The 27723-nt window shown below is 38.3% G+C and overlaps 2 protein-coding genes across 2 annotated transcripts in view; both read left to right on the forward strand.

Moving 5' to 3' along the window:
- The first annotated feature begins 208 nt into the window (after positions 1-208).
- Positions 209-4769, forward strand: LOC136846885 (ionotropic receptor 21a-like). Its single transcript, XM_067118137.1, has 7 exons — positions 209-342; positions 963-1154; positions 1427-1632; positions 2462-2690; positions 3115-3322; positions 3787-3945; positions 4381-4769. The coding sequence occupies exons 1-7, from the start codon at positions 209-211 to the stop codon at positions 4717-4719; spliced, it is 1467 nt and encodes a 488-aa protein (XP_066974238.1). The 3' UTR covers positions 4720-4769.
- Positions 4770-7408: 2639 nt separating this feature from the next.
- Positions 7409-27723, forward strand: part of LOC136847112 (splicing factor U2AF 26 kDa subunit-like) — a 64793-nt gene continuing 44478 nt past the window's right edge. Inside the window, exons 1-2 of the mRNA XM_067118446.1 lie at positions 7409-7483; positions 10699-10786. Of these exons, the coding sequence (XP_066974547.1) occupies positions 7440-7483; positions 10699-10786 (132 nt within the window). The 5' untranslated portion in view covers positions 7409-7439. The remainder of the gene's footprint in view (positions 7484-10698; positions 10787-27723) is intronic.

Below are 27723 nucleotides of genomic sequence, written 5' to 3' on the forward strand. Positions count from 1 at the left end.
GTTATAAATAAATTTACTATTATTATTATTATTATTATTATTATTATTATTATTATTATTATTATTATTATTATTATATATCTTACAAAAACTGGATGAATATAGAAACAGTAAAATGCAAATAGCTTCTATGTACTCTGATTTCTAATCACTTTCATTAAGATATTTTACATAGACAACAAAACCACATTTCCGCATAATACTGTCGATGTCAGGTGAGGTTGCCATGTACGGCAGGTGTCTCCACTGTGCAGCGAGGAAGGTAGGAATACTGTACCTAGATTCCTGGACTCCCGAGAAAGGATTCCTGAGACGGGTGGACATTCTACGCGAACTGTTCAGGTAGCATTTTTTTTTTTTTATCAAATAAATCAAAACATAAAACTTAAAACATGTTTGACACGGAAAACAATAGCACTAGAATGGCGTTGTATGATTTTCTTTGGTTTCTTTCAAAATAACATAATTATGAATCCAATTTAAATGAGAACATGACTAAATGTAATCTCGAACTCCACTTTAAACAAGAAACATGACTAATTCCTGTCATGAACTGTGTGCTTGTGTGCCTATTAGCACGATATATCGAGTACTAATGAAAAAAACTGGATAAAAGTGAGTTGAAAAATGACAGGACACTGATGGAGAAATGACAACGTATTGCCATTATAATCTCTCATTTTTAAGTGTTCCAGTTATTTTTAAAAGAATAAATCCTGAAAACCCGAAGCGTAGATTCAGAAATAAAGTTCAATTTTTATATATTTCGACAGTGAGTCTAATGATGCTCATGTGCTTTCGTATAATGTAAGGTTTCTTATCGTTTCCACCAACTAACCGCAATGGCATATAGGTGCGCTGCCTACAGAATGTTATTATTATTATTATTATTATTATTATTATTATTATTATTATTATTATTATTATTATTATTATTATTATTATACTGGAAATGCTTTCAGTAATTTCCACGGCCATGTCTTCGAGACGGTTACAATGGACTTTGCCCCTTTCATCGACTACACGCGAACTATCGATGAACCTGGCGGAGTAACAATCCCAAAGGACTCCATGGACGTTCGCATCCTAAAGGAGGCGGCGAGGCTGTTCAACTTCTCTTTCATCATGCGTGAGCCTAAGGATAATCAGTGGGGGTTAGTACGAACGGATGACTCTTTTGTTTTTTTTTTTTTTTTCTATTATTACTTAGCGGAAGCCATGGGTGTCGATAGCGATCACGTAAATGTTGCCGCTCAGTTCCAGCTTTTTTCCTCAGCTCACGGCCTAGATCGTGGCTTAGCTTAGCTTTGGTTAGCTCAGCTTCGTTTGGCTTTACTTAACTTAGTTCGCATTCTTTTACTCTCCTCGAATATCTTCGTTTAGCTCGGCTTATTTTTGCTAAGCAACCCCATACTTTCCTTTCAAGGTACCTCCTCGAAAACGGTTCCTGGACCGGCACCGTGGGTACCATTCAGCGCTCCGAGGCCGATTTCTCCATGATGCTGTCCGTGACTTGGGAACGAACTTACGCCGTCACTTTCACGAGGGCCTATTACGTGGAACCAATGACATTCGTCATGAGAAAGCCGGGACCTCTACCCCAATGGCAAGCCCCTATCAAGCCCTTTACCTGTGAGTTTTAAGTGCACAATAGTGCTGGTGAAGTGACTGATACCAATTCTTCCTGATTCATTCAACTCTGACTAACATTTTGTGTCAACTTCTCTTAAGTATGGTCGTGGCTTTTTCCAGAGGTATAAAAAGTCTTCTTCTTCTTCTTCTTCTTCTTCTTCTTCTTCTTCTTCTTCTTCTTCTTCTTCTTCTTCTTCTTCTTCTTCCTTCATTCATAACATCACTGACACCAGATTTAGGGAAATGTATTTGCTGCTGGTGTCAAATAATTTCTGATAGAAAAAGCTCCATTTATTTGTAAAGTGAACACGTGAAGTGAAAATCACTAAGTAAAAGATACTGAAAATTTACTAATTTCATATATTTCGCCAAAAAAAAAATCTTTTCAAAGAGATTTTGCAGAGACTAGTTACTGGCAGAAAAGGTATTCATCATACGGAATACTTTGTTATAATATCCCAAACTAGCAAAAAATTTTATTAAGAAGCTCAAAGCTAATTAAAATGGTAGTATTTAATTTAGTAGAACTTCCAAATTACACTGTTATAGTTGTGATAAAGTTATGAATTAATGAAAAAAGGGGACGTATAATTTACCGGTCGCTTTTTCCAGATATATACGTATTTGTAATAACCATAACCACCTCTTAACTTCTCGATGTCTTCGCACTTTTTGCATACGCTTGTCACTACAAAGCCCTCATCATCATTTCGAATTCAAGGCTTTGTGGTGACGAGCGTATCATAAAAATGTGACGATGATGATGTTAAAAGAGATGTTAAAACAAAATTATATTAAGAGAGCAATTCTTTTCAATCGCTTTAACCAGGGGATACGTGGATCTACCTGCTCGTAGTGACTGTTTTCTCCGGACCACTGTTGTGGGTCATCTTCAAACTAACGCCGGCAAGACACTTCCTGGAGGAGGAGGCAAAAAAGCCAAAAAGTAAGGCTTTAAATTCTGGGATCGCCATAGAAGAGCAGGATTTGAGTTTTGGCGAAGTCTGTTTGTATATGATAGCTCCATTGCTGGGTCAGCCTTCTCCGTTTTTACTGAGGTAGGTAACCGTATTCATTTAATTCGTGAAGAATATATATAGTGCAAAATAACAAGAGCGTAAATTTGCATGTCTGGTTTTCCCCTCTACCTTATTCAAATAGAAAAGTTACTCAACTAGCCAGTTTGATTTTATAAAGTTATATATAATTTTTCTATAGACCATTACCATTATATATATGGTTTGCTTAAACCCTCTTGTGAGCTTCCCTAGCTATAACCTCTCTTCCCATGCCCCACCAAGAAGTGCTAAAAATTAGATTACTGCACCTACAGTACACACCACTCGACTTCTCAGAAGTTCGCCCAATTGTCTGTTAAGCATTGTGCTCCAGTGAAAAGAAGACAAGAACACAGAGAAAATATTGCAAAGTTTTTCACTATCGTAGAAAGAAAACACAAGTGACTGTATTTGTCAAAAACAGGTCCTCCAGCGGCAAAACCTTCTGCTGCCTGTGGTGGTTCTTCTGCTTTCTGGCGACGACCCTGTACAGAGGGAGTCTCATCGCCTGTCTCACCGTCCCAGAAGTCAGCCCAACTTTGGATACGCTTGAGGAACTGGCTGACAGCAATATTAAGTGGGGGATGCTTAACACTTACGGATCAGATTACCAGCTCTTCAGAGCATCAACTGTTAGTCTCATAGATTTGTCTTTTACGTTGATTTTTTTTTTTTTAAGTTAAGTATATCTTAGTTTAACCAGACAACTGAGCTGGATTAGATTTATTTTTACGTGGCTAAGAACCGACTGGTTGCCTAGCAACGGGACCTACTTTTGTTGTAGGGATGTGTACTTGGAAAACAGATTGGAACACTTATAGGCCATAAGCTGTCAAGTTTTATGTCTATGTTTCTCAGAAATTTCCCCTTAGTGGTCTCAACGAACTGGAATTTATCCCAGATGTTTAATCGATTTGGGCTGATTTTACCACCTCCGATTCCGTGTGTATGAGTGTATGTTTGTGTGTGTGAGTGTATTATTGTCTCAGATCAGCTAAAGAAGAATGAGGCACAGACATCAATGTCTGGAAAGTATTATGCGTTATAAGAAAGGAAATAATCGGCAAAAGATGTTAAAAGAACCACCTTCCAACAGGTTCCGGTGTACATGAAGCTATTTAAGAAGATGCACTTCCACGGCGAGCGCGATTCCATGGAACTAGTCCTGCGTGGCGGATACGCGTTCATTTCCTGGAAGACCTACTTCAGAAACATTATAGTGAGGGATTACTCCGACAAGAATAGACAGACGAAGGTCAGTTTAGTTAACTGGTTCATAGGAATGTGGCGCCACACAAAAGAGAAAGGCAGAAAAAAGAAAAGAAAGGTCGGCTGGTCCTTCCTGGAACAATATCAAGGAAATGACTGGCAGTTAGATTATGTATATAACCTCTTCAGCATCTTTATCGTATTTTGTCTATTTCTTTGAAATATCTTGTATTCAAGTTTTATTTATTTATTAGTCCTTAGTTTTTCTAGGTAGCGTTGCCTTTAATCACATTTAAAGTTATTTTCCAGATTTTGCTTGACAAGATATTTGGTCAGAGGTTGCAATCAGACAGCGAGTAAAATAGGTAAATCTGTCTTATAGATCTGTTTCTTCTACAGCCGTCATTAGCTTCCGAAATGGCAGTTTTCTATGTCCCTTGCTGATACTCTTGTCCCTTACGTCTGTCCAATTCTCTCCCAGATTCGAATCGCTCGCGAAGAATTCTTTCCCGGAGGTTTCGGGTGGTCCTTTCCAAAGGGATCCCCCTACACGGAGAGTTTCGACCGCCTCTTCCAGCGCATCATAGAGGCCGGTCTGATCAAACAGTGGATGAAGGACCTGATTAGCCTCTCGGCCTCGGGATCTACTGCGTCTACATCGTCGTCGTCCTCCTCCTCCAGCGCCGCCGAGGGAGAAGAGAATAGCCTTCAGGCTTTCACAGTGTACCATCTGCAGGGCACCTTCTACTTGCTAGTGGGAGGCTATTCCCTTGCTGGGCTCGTTTTGATTGCAGAGATATTCTTCGGAAACAACAAATGAAAGGCTGGGAATCTTCCCCTTTGTGACAATGAAAGCGATGGAGAAAACAATAATTATGTGTAAATAATATATATATATATATATATATATATATATATATATATATATATATATATATATATATATATATATAAAATTATATGTATATACTAAGAAATGAAATCAAGAACATGCTTTCCACAACAGACAAGCATGGCTAATGGGTAACTATCATAAACTGCAATGAATACTGAATGTGTCTAATACTTCATTTCATCCCTGTTCTAAAACTTTATACTACTGTATATACGCATTTCCCAAAAGCCTATAAGATTCCAAAGGCTAATGACCTCTCGAACAACAACCTTTAATAGCCAACAAAATAGGAGCTTTTAGTGGACATCTAAACCAAGTAACCTTGCCATTCTCTTGTGGCAAAGGAATGGCCCTTCCAGCTCTTTTACCTCTATTCAAAGTCACCTCCTCTGTTTCCCTTCCCTACTTTGATACGCTGGCTCCTCCCTCTCAATTAATGGTGTAAGTGCCCCGTTCTGTCCTACTGGCAGAAACAATTTAACATTAATATTGCACAATAAAATTATAAAAACGCCTTCTGTTGCATTATGCTTGGAGCTCACCAAAGCAGCTTCTGAACTCAAACTAAGTTTGATTACCGTAAGCTTATATATCCAACTTTCAATTGATAACCGTAGGCCTATATACAGTACATCCAAGCTTCAATAGATTGCGGTAGGCCTATTATATCCAAGCGTCCATGAAAATTATAGCAACGATGATGAAGATAATTATGATGATTACCAAGGCCTTGATTAAGTCTAGTTACAATCGGTTGGTTTGTTGGTTGGTGTTATGGGGGATAAGAAATAAGAGGACTTATGTAGACCTCTGGACTCTAATTAAACAACAGAAACCAAATAGCAGTCTCCTTGCTGACGTATTAAAGGCTGGAAAGAAGAAATGAATGTATCTAAAAGGTATTCTTGTGGAAACGAATGTATGAAGATAGTTTTATGGAGACAAATGTATTTAAAATATTTTATAGACAAATGTCTATAAATAAGCATGATTCTGTAGAGAAGATTATATTAAAAAAAAACATATTTTTAGAAATTAGAGTATCTAAAACAGTGATTCTTAAACTGGGGGGCGCGCCCCCTAGGGGGGCGCCAGAAGCTTCCAAGGGGGGCGCAAGCAGAGTTGCCAGATGGTGCCTATTATTTTTTAATTTGTGATGTTAATTACAACATTGCCAAAAACGTTATCACTGCTTCCATATATTTTCTAATTATTATCTCAAAACATGCCAAAAATTCAAAATATAAATCAATTTTAATTTCAAATCTTGTTTATGAATTGCCTTTTATTGTTATAAGTATAATAGCATACAAATAGACAACATATTGTTTATAGATTATAGCTGGCAGAAATTTCAGGGGCAGGGGGGCGTGGGATTTATACATAATGGAGAGGGGGGGCGCAAGACAAAAAAGTTTAAGAACCACTGATCTGAAAGATAGGTTTATGGAAACGAACGTTTTATGTTATTTCTACGAAAGTTAGGATACAACATATTATTTCTATGGGAATGTATCCAAAATGATTTCTAGAGAAGAGACAAATACGTACAGTACATGACACCCCAATTCACACTCGATCGTCGAAATTTTACCTGGTGTAATAATTCTCCATGAAAGATAGGTAAAAATGAAAGAAATTTCAGACGAGCACACGAAATTGAGGCACTGACGTCTTTATGACTATTTGAGACAATATACCTATTCTTTTCTTTTTACCAAGAATCATTGCTGGAAGTCTGAATAATTAAGTGCTCCCATGAACAAAAAAATAGTGATGAAATATATGTATGTTGAGAGAGAGATAGAGAGAGATTAAACAAATACAGTATGTATAAGATAACATGTGATAACACACGTGACCAACTTACCATCATGATAAGACTGACAAACCACGCCACACTGATCGTTACGCTCTTTGAGGGAGAGCTTATGAGCACAAATTAAACAAAAGATTGAGGAAAATGGAAGAAACAAATATTAAAATGTATGAAAATTAATATTTTTATAAACCATCTTGAGTCAGATAACGCAATAAGGGTAATTTCTGGTAAGAACAGGGTTGAATACAGACTGCTGGAAGATGATAAAATATGTCAGATTTTTCGTGTCAGGTAGAAATCAATAGAAATCAACTTAATGTGCTTAAAATTAACGGTCCGTTCAATCACTGATATTTTTTAAAAAGCTGCAGTGGAAAGGTATAATATATAATGCATACGAGGTGCCTATGCAGTGTCCCAGCATTTTACGTAGCTATGAGTCTTTAATAGTTTGAATAATGTGAATGTTTCATTGAAATGAGTTGGATTAATATTAAAACATTATTTTGAGTCTGAAGTTATGGAGCAAATTTACGATCTGACGTATTAAGTAATTTAACCACGCATGGGGAATTAATGGGATTATAGAAAGAACTAGATACGTGCTTGCTAAGGATTTGACATATTAGGACACATACCTTTGGTAAAATCTTATTTTTAGCTTTTGATGCTATGTAGAGTGTTATACTGATTTTCCAATCGTACAAAAATATTTTACCTGAGTTTTGAATTAAATTTCCCCAATTGTTTATTTTTCGTCATCCACAGAGTGGCCTCAGTATACTATAAAGATCTAGACAGAAGAAAAGTGTAAACATTCAAAATGGCCGAGTATTTGGCATCGATTTTTGGCACTGAGAAAGATAAGTATGTATATTATAGCTTTTCTCTGTTTAAAAATTGTTTCCGAGTGTATTAAATCAGTCATGAATATATGCATGGTGTCCTTGTCCAGGTATTTTAAACAGAATTGATCGCAGTGCTACAAAATTTTGTTAAATGAAAAGGCTCCCCGTAGGGTTTTCTTCATCCTACCGGTAGCTTAGGATGATCTTGACATTTCATCTCCTTTTTTAATTGTAGCATCCACTCTCGACAACTATGTCGTAACTGGCTATAAGCTTTATGGTTTTGCTTTTGGTTACTATTTTAGAGTAGTGGAGATAAGCTAGTGTAAGTTGCTTATTAATTAATACCAACTTCGCCAACATGTCGAGTTAATCCCTTGTTTATGGCTTTGCCTGACTTGAGACCTGTCATGTACTCTAGCAATTTTAATCCGTCGTTTATGGTTTTGTCTGAGGCCTTGCATTTACTCTAGTAATTTTAATCCCTCGTTTATGGCTTTGCTTGAGATATGCCATTTAGTAATTTTAATCTATCGTTTATAGTTTTGCCTGAGACCTGTCATTACCCTTTTAACTTGAATCCGTCGTCTGTTTTGCCTGAGACCTATCTTTTACTCTAGTAATTTCAATCCCTCGTTTATGGCTTTGCCGGGGACCTGTCATTTAGTCATTTTAATCCCTCATTTATGGTTTTGTCTGAGACCTGTCATTTACTGTAGTTTCTGCTCTGGCTTTCCCTACTTTCCTGTCACACTGACAGCTTGAGCGCAACAATAGTTCTTTAAATAGATGGTTTGTTTAACATTAAGCCAGTTGAGTGACCTAAATGCCCTGTGCTGCCCACTTGTCACAGAACCTGAGGTTAGGTAGCGAAGGTTAAAAATTTTGCTGGTAATTCTAAGTATCAGCTCCACGCCTGTTTTTACCTTGGAAACTGGTTTTTTCTACACTTTTAGGGCTTCTGATACTGGCGGTGCATTTGTTTGTTGTCGGCCAAATGGAATGTCCCTTCGCCGTATTTAGAACTGGCGGGGGCGCGGTACCCCTACATTAACAAGTTATTGCACTTGCCGGACGGGATATGAACCGTCCCAAACAGACGTAACCGCGCTCCTCTGTCTGGTGAAGATCACGTATGAAAACCCCTTGTTGGGTGGGCTTCTGGGGTTAATTACAGGTTAATTACATTCCACACCCCAAAAATAACATTAAATTGTAAATAAGCAACCACAATACTATAAGAAACTGCCATTTCTCGCTAAATACCTGCCGTGTATCTATTACTTAGATCTACCATTTTGCCACATTTCTGTTTTTTTATGAAAAAAATTAGGTTTACAATAAAAATATCTCAAGTCAGATCTGTTTTTACTGTCAGTTTGAAGCTCATGACAATTATTTGGGAAACTTTCACTTGAGTAGACCCTTACTTTTATTGGCTAGGGTAATATGAAGTTTTCTTGCCTGCGTGAAACTTGGTATAAAAAAAATAGTTGCTTGACAATCATTTTCCACAGAGGTGTAGGCTGTGAGGGGTCAAGGAAATGATTGGTCAGAGGCTTATTTATCAATAAAAATAGGAAGATTGCATTGTTTTTTTAGGTCTCTTTTTATTGTCTTGAAAGTGTTCTGTACATTATGAACATTTTTTGAGAGGTATGAGGTGTTTGTAGCACAGGCGAAAGGCTAGGCCTAGGCTAGGCTACACAAATGCTTATGCAATCTTTTTCTTTCCGTTACATAGTAGTTGGCCTAGGTACTGGTAACTTTTTAGTCAATAAAACTTCACAACTTTACCCAATGTATTGAACAAGTGTTTCTAAATTCTGTCAGCTTTCACCAGTTATCACACAATGCATTGTTTAACACTGGCTACCTTGTATGTAAGGCACAAAAGGCAGTGATGGCCATTAAAAGATGATGGTGTTTACATGCGAAATGAAGAGTAAAATGACTCTATCCATCTTGAAATAATCCTATCTGCTGGTAAAGGCATCACTACAGAAAACAAATTTGCTGTCAGTTAGTTACTCAGATTTAGACAAGATTAACGAATGTGCACCTTCTGGCTACATTAAGTGCTTAGGTTGGGATGTGGGATGCTCCCGTGCTAGTTAGGCTATAATCCAGTGTGCAAGTTTAGGTTGGGATAAACTTATTTTATGCTTATGATTCATGATTCTCTAGGGCAAATTAGGTGGGGCTGTTCAAGAGGGACCATAGGTAGGATTGCCAAACATCTCTTTATCTGAAACATGTCCCTTATTTGATGATGATATCCTGTCTCCCAAACTGTTCCATGGTGTGGAAGAAATTATTGGTAAGGAAACAATGCTTAGGAGACCTGCAGGCCTGCCTAATCTAGCTTAGGCAGTACAGAGAGACTTGGGGTAGACCAGTCTATCATAGTTATGCTTTTCAGGCTGAACTGTGTAAATTGCCATCAGTGTATTCAGTAGAATATTCCAGCTTCTTGGTAGGCCTTTTTGTTTAAGCCTAAGTATGGCCTAACACAAAAAATTTTTCTCCCCATCTTAGAGTTGAAAAACAAAGTTTCTTCTCTGTTGTTGGTAGAGTCAATAAGATTATTTTCCTCCTCTCTTTCTGGGTTAAGGAAGAGATTTTTTCTCTCTGTTGTAGGTGAGTACAAAGATGATTTTCTGCCTCTTGTAAGGTTGAACTACAAATTTTCTCTTCTCTGGTATAGTAGAGAGCATGGATTCTAACTAAATGTCCTTTTGAAGTGTCCTTTGGATTACAGCTCTGTTGTTGAAAAATTGTTTAACAGACAGCACCCATGGCAATATACTTTGACATCAAGGAGAGGCTTACAAACACATGGTGACTACCATCTGATTTTCCTTGGGTAATCATAGGGTGGCAGGATCTAGCTATAAGTTTATTGTTAACTGAATGTTACTTACAGCTCTTAATATAAGAAATTTTGTAATTATGGTATACACTTATGTGCTGTGATAGTGAAACATTTAACTTTTGATCACTGTAGAAGCAGTTTTATTAGTAATACACTGTGCTTGGTCATCTTAATTGAATAATTTCATGCAGCCAGTTCAACTCATTTAGGAAGACTGTTTTCATCTAAGAGGTTTACAATTATGGTACAGAAAAACTGAATTGTGGATGTCGAAGGAAACTATAGTTATTTCAACATTTTTCTTGTTTATCACCAGACTGTATTCTAGCGCTGATTTTGTTTTTTTCCTGTTTTTATAGGGTTAACTGCAGCTTTTACTTCAAAATTGGAGCTTGTCGACATGGAGACCGCTGCTCCAGAATCCACAATAAACCTACATTTAGTCAGGTAGGTCTGTTATGTCACCTTTTTAGAAGTTTTTTAATGGCAGCTTGGAATTGACTCTTTTGTCTTTGTATAATGAGCTCAATTTACAAGTGTCTACTGATACTTCATGGACTTCTATCTCATAACTCCAAGTTAGGTGTTTGCGTATATATTGGCTATTTTGGAGTTTGTAGCCTGTATCATTGTATCCTTATTACCTCTTCATAGAGAAGATAATTCCCTGTTTGTTCTCAGATACTTGTTAAGCACTTTTGTTGATTATCTTAATGTGTTGATTGACACTTGTGATTTTTTTAGATTTTTAAAAGTTATCATTGTCAATTTAGCCTTGTTTTTTTAATAGTTATATGAATTTGTGGTGATGCAGATCATTTCTGAATTTTAATAATCAAATGTTTGTATAGCATACATTCTTAACTGTTAAAGCACTTACTGTATGAAGTGTGGCTTCACAAGCTGTAGATGGCTTTGGTCACACACATCATTGATATTATCTACTTTGCAGTAGTGATTGTTTGGTCATGTGAAAATATCTTTTGATTTGCTTTCACCTGAAAGATACTGTCTTTTTAAAGTATACGAAGTTGAGGTAGTGTTTGGCCGATGGTACCGTAAATTAGTCCTCCTGTCTGGAGGTGGGTTGATTGGTTGGTGTGGTGGGTATTGGGGAACAAGTGGCCTCTTGTGTGTGTGACCCACTCAGTTGTATCTTTGTCTTTTTATCTAGCCAAGTATGATCACTCTGAGCCCAGGTTATCATACCAAACCAGCAAAGAACTACAATTACGCACATTCACTGGGTAGAACGTGAGATGGGTTAGTATGACTTTGTTATTACCATTCATCCTACATCCTGGATATTCATCATATTGTTCATCTTATAGTTTTTTTTCTGTTTATTTGTTATATACAGCTTAAATATACCAAAGTGTGCTGCTGTATCATAGATCAGTACATGAAGTAGTTTTCTGTCAAGAAATAAAATTCAATGCCCCTGTAAACCTATTTAGCATCTGAGATCTGGAATGGGCACAAAGGGGTGTTCCCTTGAATATAGTTATCTCTAATTTGTTAAGTTTCATTTGAATGTGAACATTATGGTTTCTCATTATACTATCCCTCATGCTTTGTTTTTTCTTCTTACTCCAGGCAAACCTATGGTTCTGTCATGTTTTCTGATAAATAGATATATGATTACTTGCTAAGATAAAAAGAATACGTTATTGCTGTATGCAAATTTTACATAACATGTTTGTTTACAGTGTGTTCCGGGTATTATATTCAACCCCTCTTCCAGCTAATAGGCAAAAGGTAAAAAAAAAGGTAGTTTTCCATCACATTTCCTCAAGTTTGTGTTGCTTCTTTGGATGGAGATGGAAGCCAGAGTACATGTCTTCACTTCTGCCATGTTAATTAGGTTCAAGGCATGATGTAATGCATCACACACATTAATAGCAACTTGTGACAGTTTAATGGTTATGAAAGTACAAATGTACTTGCCTGTAAGAGGAACTACATTGCTGTACTATTGTGCAGTAGTAGAGTATCAGCTTGGTTACTAAATTGTTTCAGGAAATTTGGTCTCTTAAGGTATCTTGTCCTTCTCACTGTGAGATGTCTTCTGAGAGTAAGTTTTTGTTTGTACCTTTTCGACAAAAGAATAAGTTATAACTCGGTGTTTGAAGATTTATTAGCCCAAAGAAGGTAGGTTGTGTTCTGTAGAAGGTAAGTGATGTCAGTTTATTCTTTTAACACTTTAAACACTTGTGAAATTTTTTTAATATAGCACCACTTATAGGTGATGGTGATGTAATACTGGTTGTTTTGTCTTTTGATGCATTTTTAGGAAAGATGTATGTTACTGTAGTTCCAGAAGTAACATTTTATAAGATGAGGCTATGCAAAAACAACTTGATTTATGCTGTATCAGTTTTCTTGGCTTCCCATGAGACAGTTTCTACAGGTAATTCCAAAAAGAATATCAAAATACCATCATTGTCTAAAGAGTTGGTAAGCTATAATTTTTATTTATTTATCAGAACCTAAAATAGCCATACAATGCAAAGTCAGTTTTCCTGGCATCCCATGAAACAGTTTCTACAGGTAATTCTGAAAATGAATATCAAAATACCATATTGTCTAAAGAGGTGATAAGCTATAATTTTTATTTTTTATCTGAACCTAAAATAGCCATACAATGCAAAACCATGTCCATTTATTTTACAAACAAATTATTTTGCTGATACTATACTGCTCTGTTTGGTGCAATGTTTGATGAGAATAGTGTCCTCAATATGCAATAGAAATCTTGTGGTTTAATAGAAAAAGTTGTGGTGCTAGTTTATGAAAGTTGAGGGTGCTATCATTGTTTGAATTCTGTAACTTCATCCATTGGGCATGTTATACAATTACAGAGAACAGCAAGTTTTCTTTTGCACCTTGCAATTAATGACACACCATATAATGAATCTTTTAGTTTTTGTGTACATGGAATGAAATACAAGTTCTTTTGTTTATTGAAATTGTTGGGCAGTTTGTCACCCTGATTTTTTTTCTTTTTCACAACTTTATTTTCATTTGGCTATGATTGTTACTGTATTTTCTTAATATACGGTTTGGTTTTTTGTGTGCTTTATGCTCGTTGTTTTACAAAGGGAAGGTGTTGCAAATTATCCCTGTTAGTGCCTCCATATTTCTTATAACAGGTGATTGGTAAATATTCTACCTTCTAAGCTGGCCGTCCTCTATTACAAGGGAATGTAAGTCCTTTTGGATAGAGTGAGGTCACAATAAGCTACACTTACGTGTAGGACCCCTGTCATCCTGGACATTGTGCATGCTGAGATGAACAGGAAGTTACAGGGGTTAAACTTCCTCTGATTGCTAACATGACAGGGAAGGAGACATGTATGGGCATGAGATCAACATCAGTTGTGATATCTAGATAATTCCTCCCACCTAAAGGCTAAATTTTCTTATAAAAGGAGGAAAAAAGGCAGAATTTCGAGATTATTTGCATTTTTCCTAGATACACAAACCTGGAAGTTGCCAAAGTTAATTATAATAAATAATAATATAATAAGAATAACACTATCAAGCATGCCCACCCAAGGTCCTTTAATAGATATAGGTAGCTATGAAAGGAACTTAACAATTTTGTCCTAGAATGGAGAATCTCCCCAAATGGCATAGTATTCGATGTGAACAAACATAGTTGCAGTGAGCATGAGCAGTACTTTTTACTCATAAAATTATGTCTGTACAGTATATAATTTTTGTGAATTTCTGATAACCATCCCCCATCAACACAGCTGACACCGTGTTACGTTTGCTTGATCCTTAAAATGCCAACAAAAAGTAAGTTCCAGTGCTATGAGAACCTGTAGGCTTGTTTCTTCTGAACCGTCTAGACATCAGTGTTTGACATGGTATGATCCTTCAGTTACATCACCACTTATTTAACTGTCCATCACAACAGGAGCTGCCCCCAAGTGTTGATGATTCCTTTGACAGACAGTGTATTGCATTCTTCATTCCTTATCACAGAGTCTTTGTGGACTTCAGTCATTTTTAGACAGCAAACTATACCAGGGATGCAAGGCCTTTTTGTTGACACTCAAGGTTATAATGCAATTTTATCATGGATCACAAAAACAAAAGTATTAATCTGACAGTTGATTGAATTTTAGGACCAGATCATAGTCTTCCAGCTTCAGTCTTGAACTTTTGATTCTTCCAGCAGTGGCTGCAACATCCTTGCCCTGGTAGCTGAAATTAATCTTTTCAAATATTTGTTATCGGTCTTTGCCCTACTCATGTTGGTCTTGAAAGCAAGAAGCCATTTACTGTTTAGTCTCTCAAGGAAGTGGGACCCATTGCCATTTCAACCTTACCTGGTTTCAGTTTTGAGGGCTGCGCATCACTTTGCTTTACTTTAGACTGACCTTGAGAATACACTGCCTGTTGACCAGGTGATCAAGCTTTCTTCATATCAATAAGTATGTCATAAAAAGAATTGCTAGACGCTTCAGTTCTTGGTGGGTAGAAATTGTTTCAGTCACTGATAACTGGAATTCATTTGACAAAGGTCAGGACATTATCTTGAGTTTCTGTTAGCCTCTTCTGTGATTTGGTGTAGAGTGCCATTCTCCTGTATTATATCTCATTGCTGTTATCAGTACTTCATTATCATTATTTATTTTTGGAGTTAGGACTAGATGAGAGAACAATTTTTAACAGTTTCCATATCACCCTGTCACTTTCTTCCTTCCATTTTACCTGGTATCAGTGATGATAAAGTGCAAAAATATTGCCTCCTATCAAAATTGCAAGTCAGCATGGGTGAAATGCATATGGAGCATTTTACCTTGTATTGATACACAATATGTAAAATAATAGTTAAGTTTTATAGATACAATCTTGTTAGTTTGTTGGTAGTTCTCTCTTGTCAGCTCCTTTGTTGGAGACCAGTGTTTTGATTAATGAGTAAAAGGCCACACTAATGTAAATGAGAGACTGTACGAAGAGGACCGTTGTGCAAACAGTCGAAAGCTCCCCTGTTTTATCCTTTTTGTATTTTGGAAAAGTACAGTCTCTCATTTACATTAGTGTGGCCTTTTACTCATTATTTCCGATCACAATATAGTGATGCACCACAGATAATGTTTTGATTGTCTAATTGTGACTTGATGATTTAGTGAAAATACTTCATGATGATGATAATAAAGCATTGTTACTGTTTTCCCACATCTGCATCAGCTTAGAGCTTGCAGTGTTGTTGTGAGTAGCCTTCCTTTAATGAGGTTACCCTTCAGAGAGGAAGACTAGAGATGACTTTTGCCTGTTGATTATAAATCTGTACTGAACAGTTCAGTAAAGTATTAGTAAAGTAAGAGTTTTGTGTTTACGTAAGTTTCAGATTATTTAGAATTTCGCATTCTATTTTATATATCTTAAGGTTACTGAAATATATGATAATGGCAAAATTGTAAACCAGGTTCAGAGTAACTAGAAATGGTCAGTACATTGCCCATGTTGCTATGGTTTCAATAGGAAATTAATCTCTCTCTCTGCTAAAATAATTTTATTAAGTAAAAATTGAGAATACTGTGCCTTTTTCTTGAGCTGTTCTCTTATATAAGTGAATAGTTTCATTTTGTTATTAATTGCATGAAAAAATAAGTGAGAAAACCACTTAATAAGGAATTTTGGTGTTCTTATCCAGTGAACCTATTTGTAGTACCTGTCTCCTCGTTCCAGTGCAAGCAGACCAGTCTCACAATGCCTTTGCTTAGCCTCTCATGATGATGAATATGGATTCAGTGGTTTCATCTTAGTTGATGTAATGAACACATCTAATACATTACCATGTTGAGAGTGAATAATGAACCTCTCTAATGCATTATCATGTTTAGAGAGAATGGATGGTGATTTGGGTGCTTTTTTTAAATCTTTATATGTCAAGAATTTCATGGTCCTTTCAGTAAAGAAAATTATAACACATATATAGCACAGGAGTTTTGAAAGAGCAGCTGTCATTGTGCAGTTGCAGGTGTTGATAGAACTGTAACTTATTGTTTGGTTATTGTTGATTAGAAATGGAAGTAATTTAAGCAGTTTGGCATGCATTTTCCTTTCATAGGATATATTGTGTCTTGTACTTCATAGATGATGGTGTTTAGGTCATAGACCCATCATGTGTTTCTTGCTTTTATAAATTGACTTTCCATTTGTTTTCTTAAATGACATCTTTTTCCCTTTTTTTTTTACAATGAATTACTTGTGTTAACTATCCATTATATGTGTTGCAGTGCAACTTAGAATTTATATCCAGTATGTTTCTTATAGGTAATTAATAATCAGTACAGACTTCAAATCCTCTCATGCCAGCTATTGAATCTTTTATTTAATTAATGGTGAAATAGATTGTCTGGCTGAGGTTCAAATTATATATGTACAGTATAACCCTTTCACATTTAGCTTAGACTGCTTGTTATAGGTGTAACCTTTACAAAAATAGCTTTGCATTTTTGTGATTGATACAACCTTTATCAGGTAGATCCTTCTCTGAAAGTTGGTCCCTTTTTTTTGTGACTCTGTGAATCTATACTGTGCCTTCTTGGAATGCAACTTCTGCTTACCTGGCTGTCCACTTTCCTTTTAGTTTTTTACCACTAAGAACAAATCCATCAGGTCAACCTATAAGAGTTTGGACAATCTGACTTGATGATGTGGTTAAACTGTTGTTTAATAACAGTAGCAGTAATAATTTCCATGTTTTTATAACTTATTGGGAAACACTGAGTTGGCATTTCATTTTTCAGAATTCTGTTTGCTTAGTGTGAACATCTGCAGGGCTACTCAGCAAGTTCTCAGAAATTTTAGTTTTACCTTACACAGATTTGAAACTAACAAGAATTAGCTGTCTACAGTGGTCTCCCTTTTCTTTGGTTTTTTAGTCATTTTGCTTACTCATTACTTTATTCTAATGCATTACTCTTTCTTTGTAATATATGTTATATGTCATTCTTTGTCATTGTTCACTATTTTCTTCTGATGGAAATTAATTACATTTTCCATTCTCAAGCCTTAACTCTTCAACATGCTATTAAGGTGATGGCTGGGATTGAGGCTTCAATTCTTCCTAACATGACTTTTCCCTATTAGTTAAAGTACAACTGTTTTTTTCATTAACACAAACTTTAGATTAGGTTTAATGTCTTTTGCAACATTATGTTTGCTAATGCAAAGTATTCTTATGTATTCACGTATACATTATTGTAGAGCATATATCTTTTTTTACTACTGCTTTAAAGCTATCACACTTGACTGTTTTACAGCTTACTTCAAACTTGTCAACCTCCTATACTCTTAAACTTTAGTCATTTCAAAGGTATTGTTGTAGTTATAAATGTGTCCTTTTTTTTTTACCTAAACAAATAATTTCTTAATCCTATTAAGCATACAATTTAATTATGAAACATTTTTTCCTGCAAACCCATCACCCGTCTCAACATGTTTGTGGTCTTTGAATCTCCCAGACAATGCTTTTTTTTTTTTCCTGACAAAAAGAAGAGTGGTTCAGCACTTGCACCCTCTTTATCCACAAGTGCACAGCAGGCGACACTCTTACCTTTCATGTCGTCTTCTGGTTAAACTACTTAATAATGATAATAGTAATGTGATCTTGAAAAAATCAGAGGGGCTGGGAGGAGGATATTTTTTATTTAAGTTATGGGTAAGTTTGAGAAAATTACCTTTTTATCTAGGAAGATAAAGTTGTTTGTTGTACCACAAACCCATCAATTATATAGCAATAAAGAATGGGAGGTTCGATGTGGTGAATACCCCAGAATTAACAGATTGTGACCTGTTGGAGCATGGAATTCAGAACTCTCAGAGAAGCACGGAGTTGTATAAAACAAGGTGTGCATGAATCTGGAAAGCATGAAGCACTATTTTTCGCAAGATGAGGTCCTAGTGGCAAATAACCTAGACAGTCTACATCTCTGTGGATGCTTTAGTTTTTACTTATCAACTGGATGAAATAAGGTGAAAGTGATGATGAAAAGAAGTTAAATGGTATAATTCATTGGTTTAATTATGTGTTATTTTTTTTTAGATAGCTTTGTTGGATATCCAAGTTTATGGAATTTTGAGAAGCTGTTGATACTACTGCAGACACATGAAAAGTGAGGCATTTGACTGCTTTGGACCTGTGGATCTAGGGGGTCACATATGCTGGACTATTTGCACTCTTTCTGTGTTAAACAAAAGACTGCAATGTGTGTGTGTGTGTGTGTATGTGTGTGTGTGTGTATGGGACATTCAAAGATCATAAATGTGGCAATATGTGAGTGATGAGCTTGTTGCAAAACAACAACAGTATCTGTGAAGTGCCTTGCATAATAAGTCTATATACTATATTCATGTAGTTAATACCCTGTAAATATTCATACTTACAGTTCACTCACAGCTTGCATATTTTTTCTTGTACAGAGTTGTATGTACACAGTTTGGTGTGAGGTATCAATATTTTAAAGTATTATATTATTTCTCATAGCATTCGCTTATTATGTGCTTACAGTTTTTGTTATTTGGTAATTTTTCTCAGAAAAAATGTTTAATAAAAAAAAAATACCCTATTCAAGTAACTTACCAAGTAATTACATAGCTATTGGTTCCCTAACCTATGGCAGCTTAAAAATTAAAAATTTGTGCTGGGCCACTACTATCATCAGTGTGTAGGTGACAAGGTCCCGCCCACTATCCGGGACTTGAGACAACCCAGCGGAGGGCTCAATTCGTTTCCTGCCGGCTTCCGGTCAACATCGGAAGTTTTCATGCAGCTGCTTCTTCGCTTTTTGGCTTTTTCTATGCACGAATTTGGTGAAGTATTCAGAATTTATTGCTTTGTGGCTTACTATCATTGTTGAATTGTTGTTCAAGACTTTACTTAACGATGTCGGATTCCACTTCATCCATTATTCACTTTTGTTCTGAGGGTTGTAGAACTAGGCTAACTAAGCTTTCGTACTATTCTAATACAAAATGCATTAAATTTAGGGAGCAAGAATGTAGTAAGGATAATACTAGCATAGGGTGTCAGGGTTGGGAGGATAAGAAATGGAAAACCTTGAAATCTCAGCTAGAGAAATTAGAAAGAGATAGGAAGAGGAAAGCAGCCATTAGAGCTGAAAATGGGGCCAATGCAGATTCCATTCCTTTGGGTAATGTAGGGGATGATAGAAATACCACTCCTCCAACTCCTCCTCCTTCTCCTATCCTAGTCCTCGTACTTTACCATCCACTCCTGTTCCAGGTTCCCATGATTCCACTTTTAGTGCCATTGCCAGCCTCGAATGAAGGTTCGATCAGAAATTTAGTATACTATCTAATACATCTAATATGGAAATGGGATCAGCTATTAAGTCTCTAATGGGAAAAAAATGTGAATTTTGACAATGCAGTGAGAAGTGAGAGTGGTATGAATGTTGAGGAGGTGGCTGTCTCTCCCACCAATGCTCCTAGACGAAGGTCACTGTCCCTCTCCCCCGCACCGGGGAGAAGACATACTGGAGGTCCAAGGGAGGCTGGTGGGGTTTGCCCACGGGCAGTGGCCTCTCCTCTGTTGAGCCTGTCGTTTGCTCCCAGGCTTCAACTAAACGCCATTGGAAAGGAATTCCTTTGCATCTACTTTCTTCAGATTCGGAATCTTCCAGTCCGCGCAAGAAGCTCCCATATTGCTACTCTACTTCTTCATGCCGGCTCAAGAGATATACGGATCTTGGCGACACTTCTCCCCTGGCTGTCAAGAGGTACAGGGAGACTAGCTCACAGCCTTCCTGCAGTTTTCAAGTCCAGCCTGATTCTCCGGCTCATCGTCGTCATTTGTTCAGAGACAGTCCTGAGCGCTATAAGCATTCTAAGCGCCTGACTTCTTCTGAGCGCCTAGCCCCCACCGACTCGCGCCAGACTTCTGCTGATGAGCGCCTGGCACCCACCATCTTGTGCCAGACTTCCGCTGATGAGTGCCTGGTGCCCGCCGTCTCGTGCAGACTTCGGCTCTAGAGCACCCAGCGCCAACTCCCGAACTTCCAACGCCAACAGCTGAACTCCCAGCTTCTGCTTCTGGAGCCCACGCTCCTTCTTCTGTTAATCCTTCTTCCTCATCAGTTCAGGAAGATTCTTTAGCCCCACTCAAGTGCCAATTGACTGAGCTTATGGGTTTTTTGAAGAAATCCTCTTCTGCTCAAAATTCCAAGGATAAATCATTGCCTCCTATCTCTTCAGAGGAGGAAGAGATTGTTCAGGATACAGTTCCCTCTTCTGCTTACTCATCTCTTCTGCATTTCCTCCTGGATAATTTCCCTGATTTCTTCGTGCCTGCTTTGCCTACTTCTCCAGCTTCTACCTTCCTCATGAAAAAGCATTTGTCAGAAGGTACCAGATTACCCAAGCTAGTTCTTTCCTCCTCCTCGAAGAAGGCTCTCAAAGAAGTTCATGTCTGGCCGGCCGCTAAGAGAGAACAGGGCAAAGCAACATTCGCTTTTCCGCCCAGCAAATTTTTTAAGATAAGGTACTCTTACTATGCCACCAGGGAAGCTTGCTCCTTGGGAGTTTCTGCCTCCTCCCAAGGGAACTTCTCTGTTCTGGTGGATTCGACTCGTAGAATGGCCTTTTCGTTGGCCAAGGTAATGTTTTCCTCAGCTGAACTAGATCACCTTATCAAGAATATTTTTTAGGTGTTTGAGATATTTAGTTTCCTTGATTGGGCCAGCGGGGTGCTAGCGAGGAAGATTGAAGACTGTCCTGAGCTAGCTGAAGATTTTGCCTCCAATTGGCTAGGAGCCCTTTCATGCTCAGACAGAGCAATTAGAGATGGCTCTTTAGAACTCGCCTCCCTATTTTCTATAGGTGTCCTTAAGAAGAGGGAGCTCTGGTGTTCGTTCACCTCGAAAGGAGTCTCGCCAACTCAGAAGTCAGTTCTACTATTCGCTCCTTTAGACAGGTCTCGCCTCTTTCCTCAAAACACAGTGAAGGAGATTCTTTCGGACTTGCAGAGTAAGTCTACCACTGACTTGTTGGCACAGTCCACTAGACATCTGAAGGAGCCTGTGCCTTCCACATCAAGATCACTCTCCCCTCTACAGTCTCAGCCCTTTCTTGGAGGGAAAGCTAAGACCCAGCCACGACCTAGATCAAACTTGTGACCTCTTACGAAGTCCATTAAGAGGTCTTCCTTCAAATCCAACCCCAAGAAGTGAGAAGTTAGTCCTCCACACCCAGGTAAGAGCCAGACTTCTACTTTATTGGAAAGAATGGGAGAGCAGAGGAGCAGATCCCTGGGTGATCAAGGTTCTCCAGGAGGGCTACTCCATTCCTTTCGTAAAAACTACTCCTTTAGTTACATCTCCAATCGTCTTAACAGCACATTCAAAAGGTTCCATGAAGTTTTTGGCCCTATCTCAGGAAGTTGAATCCCTGCTTTCCAAAGGAGCAGTGGAAGAAGTGCTAGATCCCCTCTCAGAATGTTTGTACAATCGCCTTTTCGTGATTCTGAAGGCCTCGGGGGGGCTGGAGGCCAGTTCTGGATGTCAGCGCCTTGAATGTGTTCGTACTGAAGACGAAGTTCTATATGGAGACCGTTCGCTCAGTCATTTCCTCAGTACAACAGGGGGACTGGATGGTCACCCTGGATATGCAGGATGCATATTTATTTTCATGTCCCAGTTCATCCAGACTCACGAAAATTTCTATGCTTCGTTTTTCAGGACAGGATACTACAGTTCCGGGCCCTATACTTCGGCTTATTGAAGGCTCCTCAAGTTTCACACGAATCCTTGTCTCTCCGGGGAATTGGCTTCACCTTCTGGGAATCAACATCAGCTTATATCTAGACGATTGGCTTTTCCACTCGTTGTCGGAGGAAAAGTGCGCGGAGGACTTGAGAGGAACTCTTTGCCTGACACAGGAGTTAGGCATTCTCATAAACAAAAAGAAATCCCTTCTGACGCCAACACGGTAGATTCCCTGTTTAGGGATGATACTGAACTCTCGGACTTTTCGGGCTTTTCTGTCACCCTGAAGAGTCGAGAACTGCCTTCAGACTGTCAGTCAGTTCTTTGCTCTTCCTTCCTGCTCAGCAGTGCATTAGATGAGTCCTCTGGGGACCCTCGCTTCAGTAGAGCAGTTTGTAAAGTTAGGCAGACTGCACATGAGACCCCTTCAGTTTTTCCTCAAAGCGAACTGGTGCGGAAAGACCCAACCAGATTCTTTCATCTTCCCAATTACGTCGAAAATCAAAGAGGATCTTCAGGAAGGGAAATCCCTTCTCCCAGTGCACCCAGACCTTCTATTTTATTCAGATGCCTCCGACCTAGGCTGGGGTGCCTTTCTGGACGGCCAGGAAGTCTCCGGGACATGGACTATGGTACAAAAGAATTATCACATCAACGTAAGGGAACTGAGAGGTATTTGCATGGGCCTTCAGTCCTTCTCGGATCTGGTCCGCAGCAAGAAGATTGTAGTACACACGGACAACACCACGGCACTTGCTTACCTTGGCAAACGGGGCCACTCATTCCTTCTCTCTGTACAAGACGGCAAGGGATCTCCTTCTGTGGGCGGAGGAGAACCAAGTCACTCTTGTCACCCGGTTCATTCAAGGGAGAGTGAACGTGATTGCGGACGAATTAAGCCGCCTCAAACAGGTCCTTCCAACAGAATGGACCTTAGATCTGATAGTCTGCAACAACTTGTGGAAATTGTGGGGCAAGCCCACAGTGGATCTTTTCGCAATGTCGAGAAACCACCGTCTTCCCCTCTTTGCTCTCCAGTCCCGGATCCTCAAGCATGGAGCACGGACGCCATGCTTTTGGACTGGACAGACTTAGATGTGTACGCCTTCCCTCCCTTAGGAATGATCAGGGAAGTAATCAACAAGCTGTCGACGCATCAGAACACCTCCAGGACCATAGTAGCCCCATTTTGGCCAAACGAGGAATGGTTTCCAGACTTGATTCGACTCCTGGTAGATTACCCAAGACTCCTTCCACAAAAACGGTCTCTGCTCAGACAACCCCACTTTCTCAGATTCCACCAAGGGTTATGCGCTCTGGCCCTGACAGGCTTCAGACTATCAAGCGCCTCGTCAGAGCAAAAGGTTTTTTAAGACAGGCTGCAGAGGCATTTGTGAGATGCAGATGAGCTTCTTCTATAAAGCTCTACCAATCAAAATGGGCAGTCTTCAGAAGGTGGTGCAGCTGCCATAATGTCTCTTCTTCTGAGACATCTATAAGTCAAATAGCCGACTTTTTGATATTCCTAAAGTCCGTCAGGAAGCGATCGACCTCTACCATCAAAGGATATAGGTCGATGCTCAGCTCAGTCTTTAAGCACAGAGGAATGGATCTGTCTTGTAATCAAGATATCAGCGACTTGATCAAATCATTCGATACGTCCAAGAAAGAAAGTGCTTTCCAGCGTCTCTTGGAACTTAGACGTTGTACTGAAGTGGCTTTCAGGTTCTCAGTTCGAACCTTTTTATTCTGTTTCTCTCAGGAATCTCACAAAAAAGACTCTCTTTTTAGTGGCTCTCGCTACTACCAAACATATTAGCGAGTTACAGTCAATAGACAAGAGAATAGATTTTCCACAAGAGGACGCAGTCTGCTCTCTTTCTCTTGGCTTCCTCACAAAGAACAAGGACCCTTCTAAACCCTAGCCTAGATCCTTCGTCATCGAGAACCTTATGGATATCTTAGGACATGAGGAAGAAGAAAGACTCCTCTGTCCAGTGAGATGTCTCAGGTACTATCTTCAGAGGACAGAAAAGATTAGAGGACCTTCAAGCAACCTCTGGTGCTCTGTAAGAAACCCCAGTTTGCCCACTTTCCAAAAATGCCATATCCTTTTCTCTGAGAGAGTTAATATTAGAAGCCCACTCTCAGATCCAGGAAGAAGCCTTTCCATTACTTAAGGTTAAGGCTCACGAAATTAGGGCGGTCACAACTTCCCTTGCTTTTAAACACAACTTGTCTCTTTCCACGATCCTACAGTCGACATTCTGGAGATGCAGGTCCATTTTCACCTCACACTACCTCAAGGACGTAGAAACCGTGTATGAAAATTGTAACACTTTAGGACCTTTATCCGTGGCTGGCATGGTGCTGGGAGAGGAAGCATAGGGAAACTCTCCGTTCCTTTGCTATCACTCGCCTTGACTTAAGGTTTTGAGTCAAGGGAAGCCCCGGGGGTACACTGTACCTGGAGTACCCACCAGTTTCGTTTGTTTTATTGGTAATGGTTGGGTTATGGTTTCATTCTGTGGTGTAGGTGATAGTGTTGTCATTTTGTATTCTGGTCTTCACCCAGGGCAAGGGCACCTTTTAAAACTATGTCAGCATATAGTGTACTTCCTCTGCTGCAAAGTTCCCACTAATGTAGAGGCGACCCTTGGCTACACTGCCACGTCCAATATAAGTTGAGAGAAGCGCCAACCAGAGTCAGTACCTACCTGCAGCAGCTCTCTCAACAGGTAAGGAAACAACAAACATTTATTCAATGTTAGCAACCTTTCTATTTCAAATTCCTTACTTACTTAATGCTTTGGAGTAGAATATGTCCATGCTCTTTCCCACCTCCTAATAATGTGGAATCAGCTATGTAATTACTTGGTAAGTTACTTATATAAAAATGACATTTTTATGATAAAATAAAATTTTATATATGCTTACTAAGCAATTACATGATCAGAGCCCGCCCTCCTCCCCTTGCATGGACATTAGAGCATGAAACAAATTGAGCTCTCCGCTGGGTTGTTTCCTCGAGTCCTGGATGGTGGGCGGGACCTTGTCACCTACACACTAATGATAGTAGCGCCACAGCGCGAATTTTGAATTTTTAAGCTGCCATAGGTTAGGGAACCAATAGCTATGTAATTACTTGGTAAGTATATATATACAGTATATAGCTTTACAGTATTTTATCATAAAAATGTCATTTTTAGTAAAAGGCTTCATAATAAAAAGTGAACATATAACAAAATGTTTAATGCATTAACAAGGCCTAAAATGGTTACAGATAATACACAGTACATTGCTTATGAATTTTACAGTATTCCTTACACTAAAATTTACTTCTTAAAGTAAATTTCATTTGCATTTTTGTCCATACATATTTTTAATAGTATGTGTTGCCTAAGAATCACAACCACGTCAGCATTGTAAGTTTTATGCTTATATATACAGTATTTGCCTGTGAGTGCCAAAACATTCTTTATTAATATGAAAAGTGGCAGCCTGTCAGAGTATTTTGCCCCACACAGATGAGTTTTTGTGGCAGTTCTCAAGCTTTACCCAAATGTGCATTGTTGGAAAAAACACAGCTATCTTATAACTCATATAGGATCTTTATTTCCTGTATTTTTTATGTGGGTATCTGCTAATTTGTTTTAGTGGTTAATCAGGCAGTAGGGATGATTACTAATAGTTTTTATTAGTCTGTTGTACCTTGTACAGTATTAGCCAAGGACTGAAACACTGGTGTTTAATAAATATAAGTCTATAGCACTAGTTAGTGAAAAAATGCAAAAGAAATTTTACAGCTAGTAGACTTTGTGAAACTCCTTCTTTATTATTATTATTAGCATGGTGAGTTGTGAAAGTATTCAGTTAAAAGGTTATTTTCTGTTCAGAGGGATTAAAGTATACTGTAGTGTTTGCGTGTGACATTAGATCTTTAATGATAGCCCAGTTTGAATAGCTGTAAGGTGAGGCAGAGTTAAATTGGATAATACTTTTTTAGTTGTAGGGTTATTTATTGAATGTAAGTACAATAATTAGTAAAACTATTGATATTTATTTTTATGCAAACTGTGACTCTTCTTTGCAGTTTGAAGATTGTTGCTGATTTTTTTTTCACAAAACAGAACAATATCATGTAGTATTAGGTGTGTTCATGCAATGGCAAATCCCCTTATTTTACTTACACATTTTATTTTGCACCATAACTAGTAACTTAGAACTGTAGAGCCCTTCTTGAAGGGAGGATAGCTTCCAACATTCCTCCAGGTGAGTATTCTCAGAGTTAGGCTAGCCCACATTTAACTACATCATCATCTTTGATGAAGCAGATATGAATTTGAACTACTGGATCCATGCTTGTGTAGTATTTAAAAGGAACTGAAGCAGCAGATAAAGTAGCCCAGTCTGCAACTGCAGTGAGTAGGAAAAATAAAAGCCGCATAAATAGTATGACATTGCTGAAGCCAAAATGAAGAATAAATGGCAGGATATGTGGAAGAATTAAATGAAAACAACATTAAAGTAGATTAAACCCACAGTAGAGTAATAACAACCATCAATACAAAAAGGGACATATAGAAGTGATATCCTCTCTAAGAATTGGGCACACCTGATAAACTTATCATTGCTTTCTCAACCCCTGAAATATGCAGGTTTTCTGTAGGAAGGTCTGAAAGAGGGACCATCAGTCAAACCTAGTTCTCTGGTTCCCAGCAAAGCCCAGGAAGAGATACTTTCAGTGGTCTCCTGGCTCCCCTGGGAGGTACTTAAAAGAACCCATTGCCAGACCAAGAACCAATGCTTCCTCTGGATTCCCCATAGGATTGCCCTCAAATAGCAATATTAATTTACTTTAATACTGAAAAAAAGGAACATGACCCAGCTGTTTTCAGTGATTCTTGAATGGCCTTGGATTCATAGGACAATGTGTTTTGAGGCCATTTTGGATCGATTTGGCTCCTTGGATGTGAAATTAATTCCAATGCCAGCCTCAAATAGAACAACTGGCATAATGGATCCAGTGTTTTCAAGGAATCTTAAGAAACAGGAACCAAGTTGTGGGTTTTTTAAATTTTTATCCAAATTAAAATCATTATTATAAACACTAAACAGTATTCTCTCTCAACACCGTTGAACTCTCCTTTAGGGTATTCTGTAAGGAATCCAGTGTCCTTGGTTTGGCAGAGAGGCCCCTGTCATATTACCCTGGGGAGCTTGGGAGCCGTTACTCTATAGATTGGGCTTCTTCCCAGGCTTTTTTGAGGAATCCAAGGACCTTGGTTTGACTGAGGGCCCCTCCTCTGAAGCTTCCAGTAGAAGCCAGGACATATCTGAGGTCTGGGAAAGGATGATGTTTCGAGTCTGAAAGGGCTGATGTCTACCCCACATAATCCATTTTCTGTCATGAACACATTACAATAATTAACATCAAAACATGTTTTGTATGAATGCTAAAATTTCAGCAAATAACAAGTCTTGGACAAAATTCCCCCAAAGAAATTATGTCTGAAATTTCAACGTACAGTATTCAGATTATCCTATTATAAAGCTTTTAGCAAAGCTATCATCAGTGATGCAAGACAGATTTTATTCTCTGAGAAGAAACCCTCTGGGCCAGCTCTGTTAGGGTTT

This window comes from Macrobrachium rosenbergii, chromosome 16, assembly GCF_040412425.1.
Source record: "Macrobrachium rosenbergii isolate ZJJX-2024 chromosome 16, ASM4041242v1, whole genome shotgun sequence".
Lineage (NCBI taxonomy): Eukaryota > Metazoa > Arthropoda > Malacostraca > Decapoda > Palaemonidae > Macrobrachium > Macrobrachium rosenbergii.

Coding starts and splice junctions, on each gene's coding strand:
- LOC136846885 (XM_067118137.1), top strand. CDS start 209: ATGTCAGGTGAGGTTGCCATGTACGGCAGGTGTCTCCACTGTGCAGCG. Junction 2,691..3,114: donor CCTTCTCCGTTTTTACTGAG/GTAGGTAACCGT, acceptor TGTCAAAAACAG/GTCCTCCAGCGGCAAAACCT. Junction 3,946..4,380: donor ACAAGAATAGACAGACGAAG/GTCAGTTTAGTT, acceptor ATTCTCTCCCAG/ATTCGAATCGCTCGCGAAGA.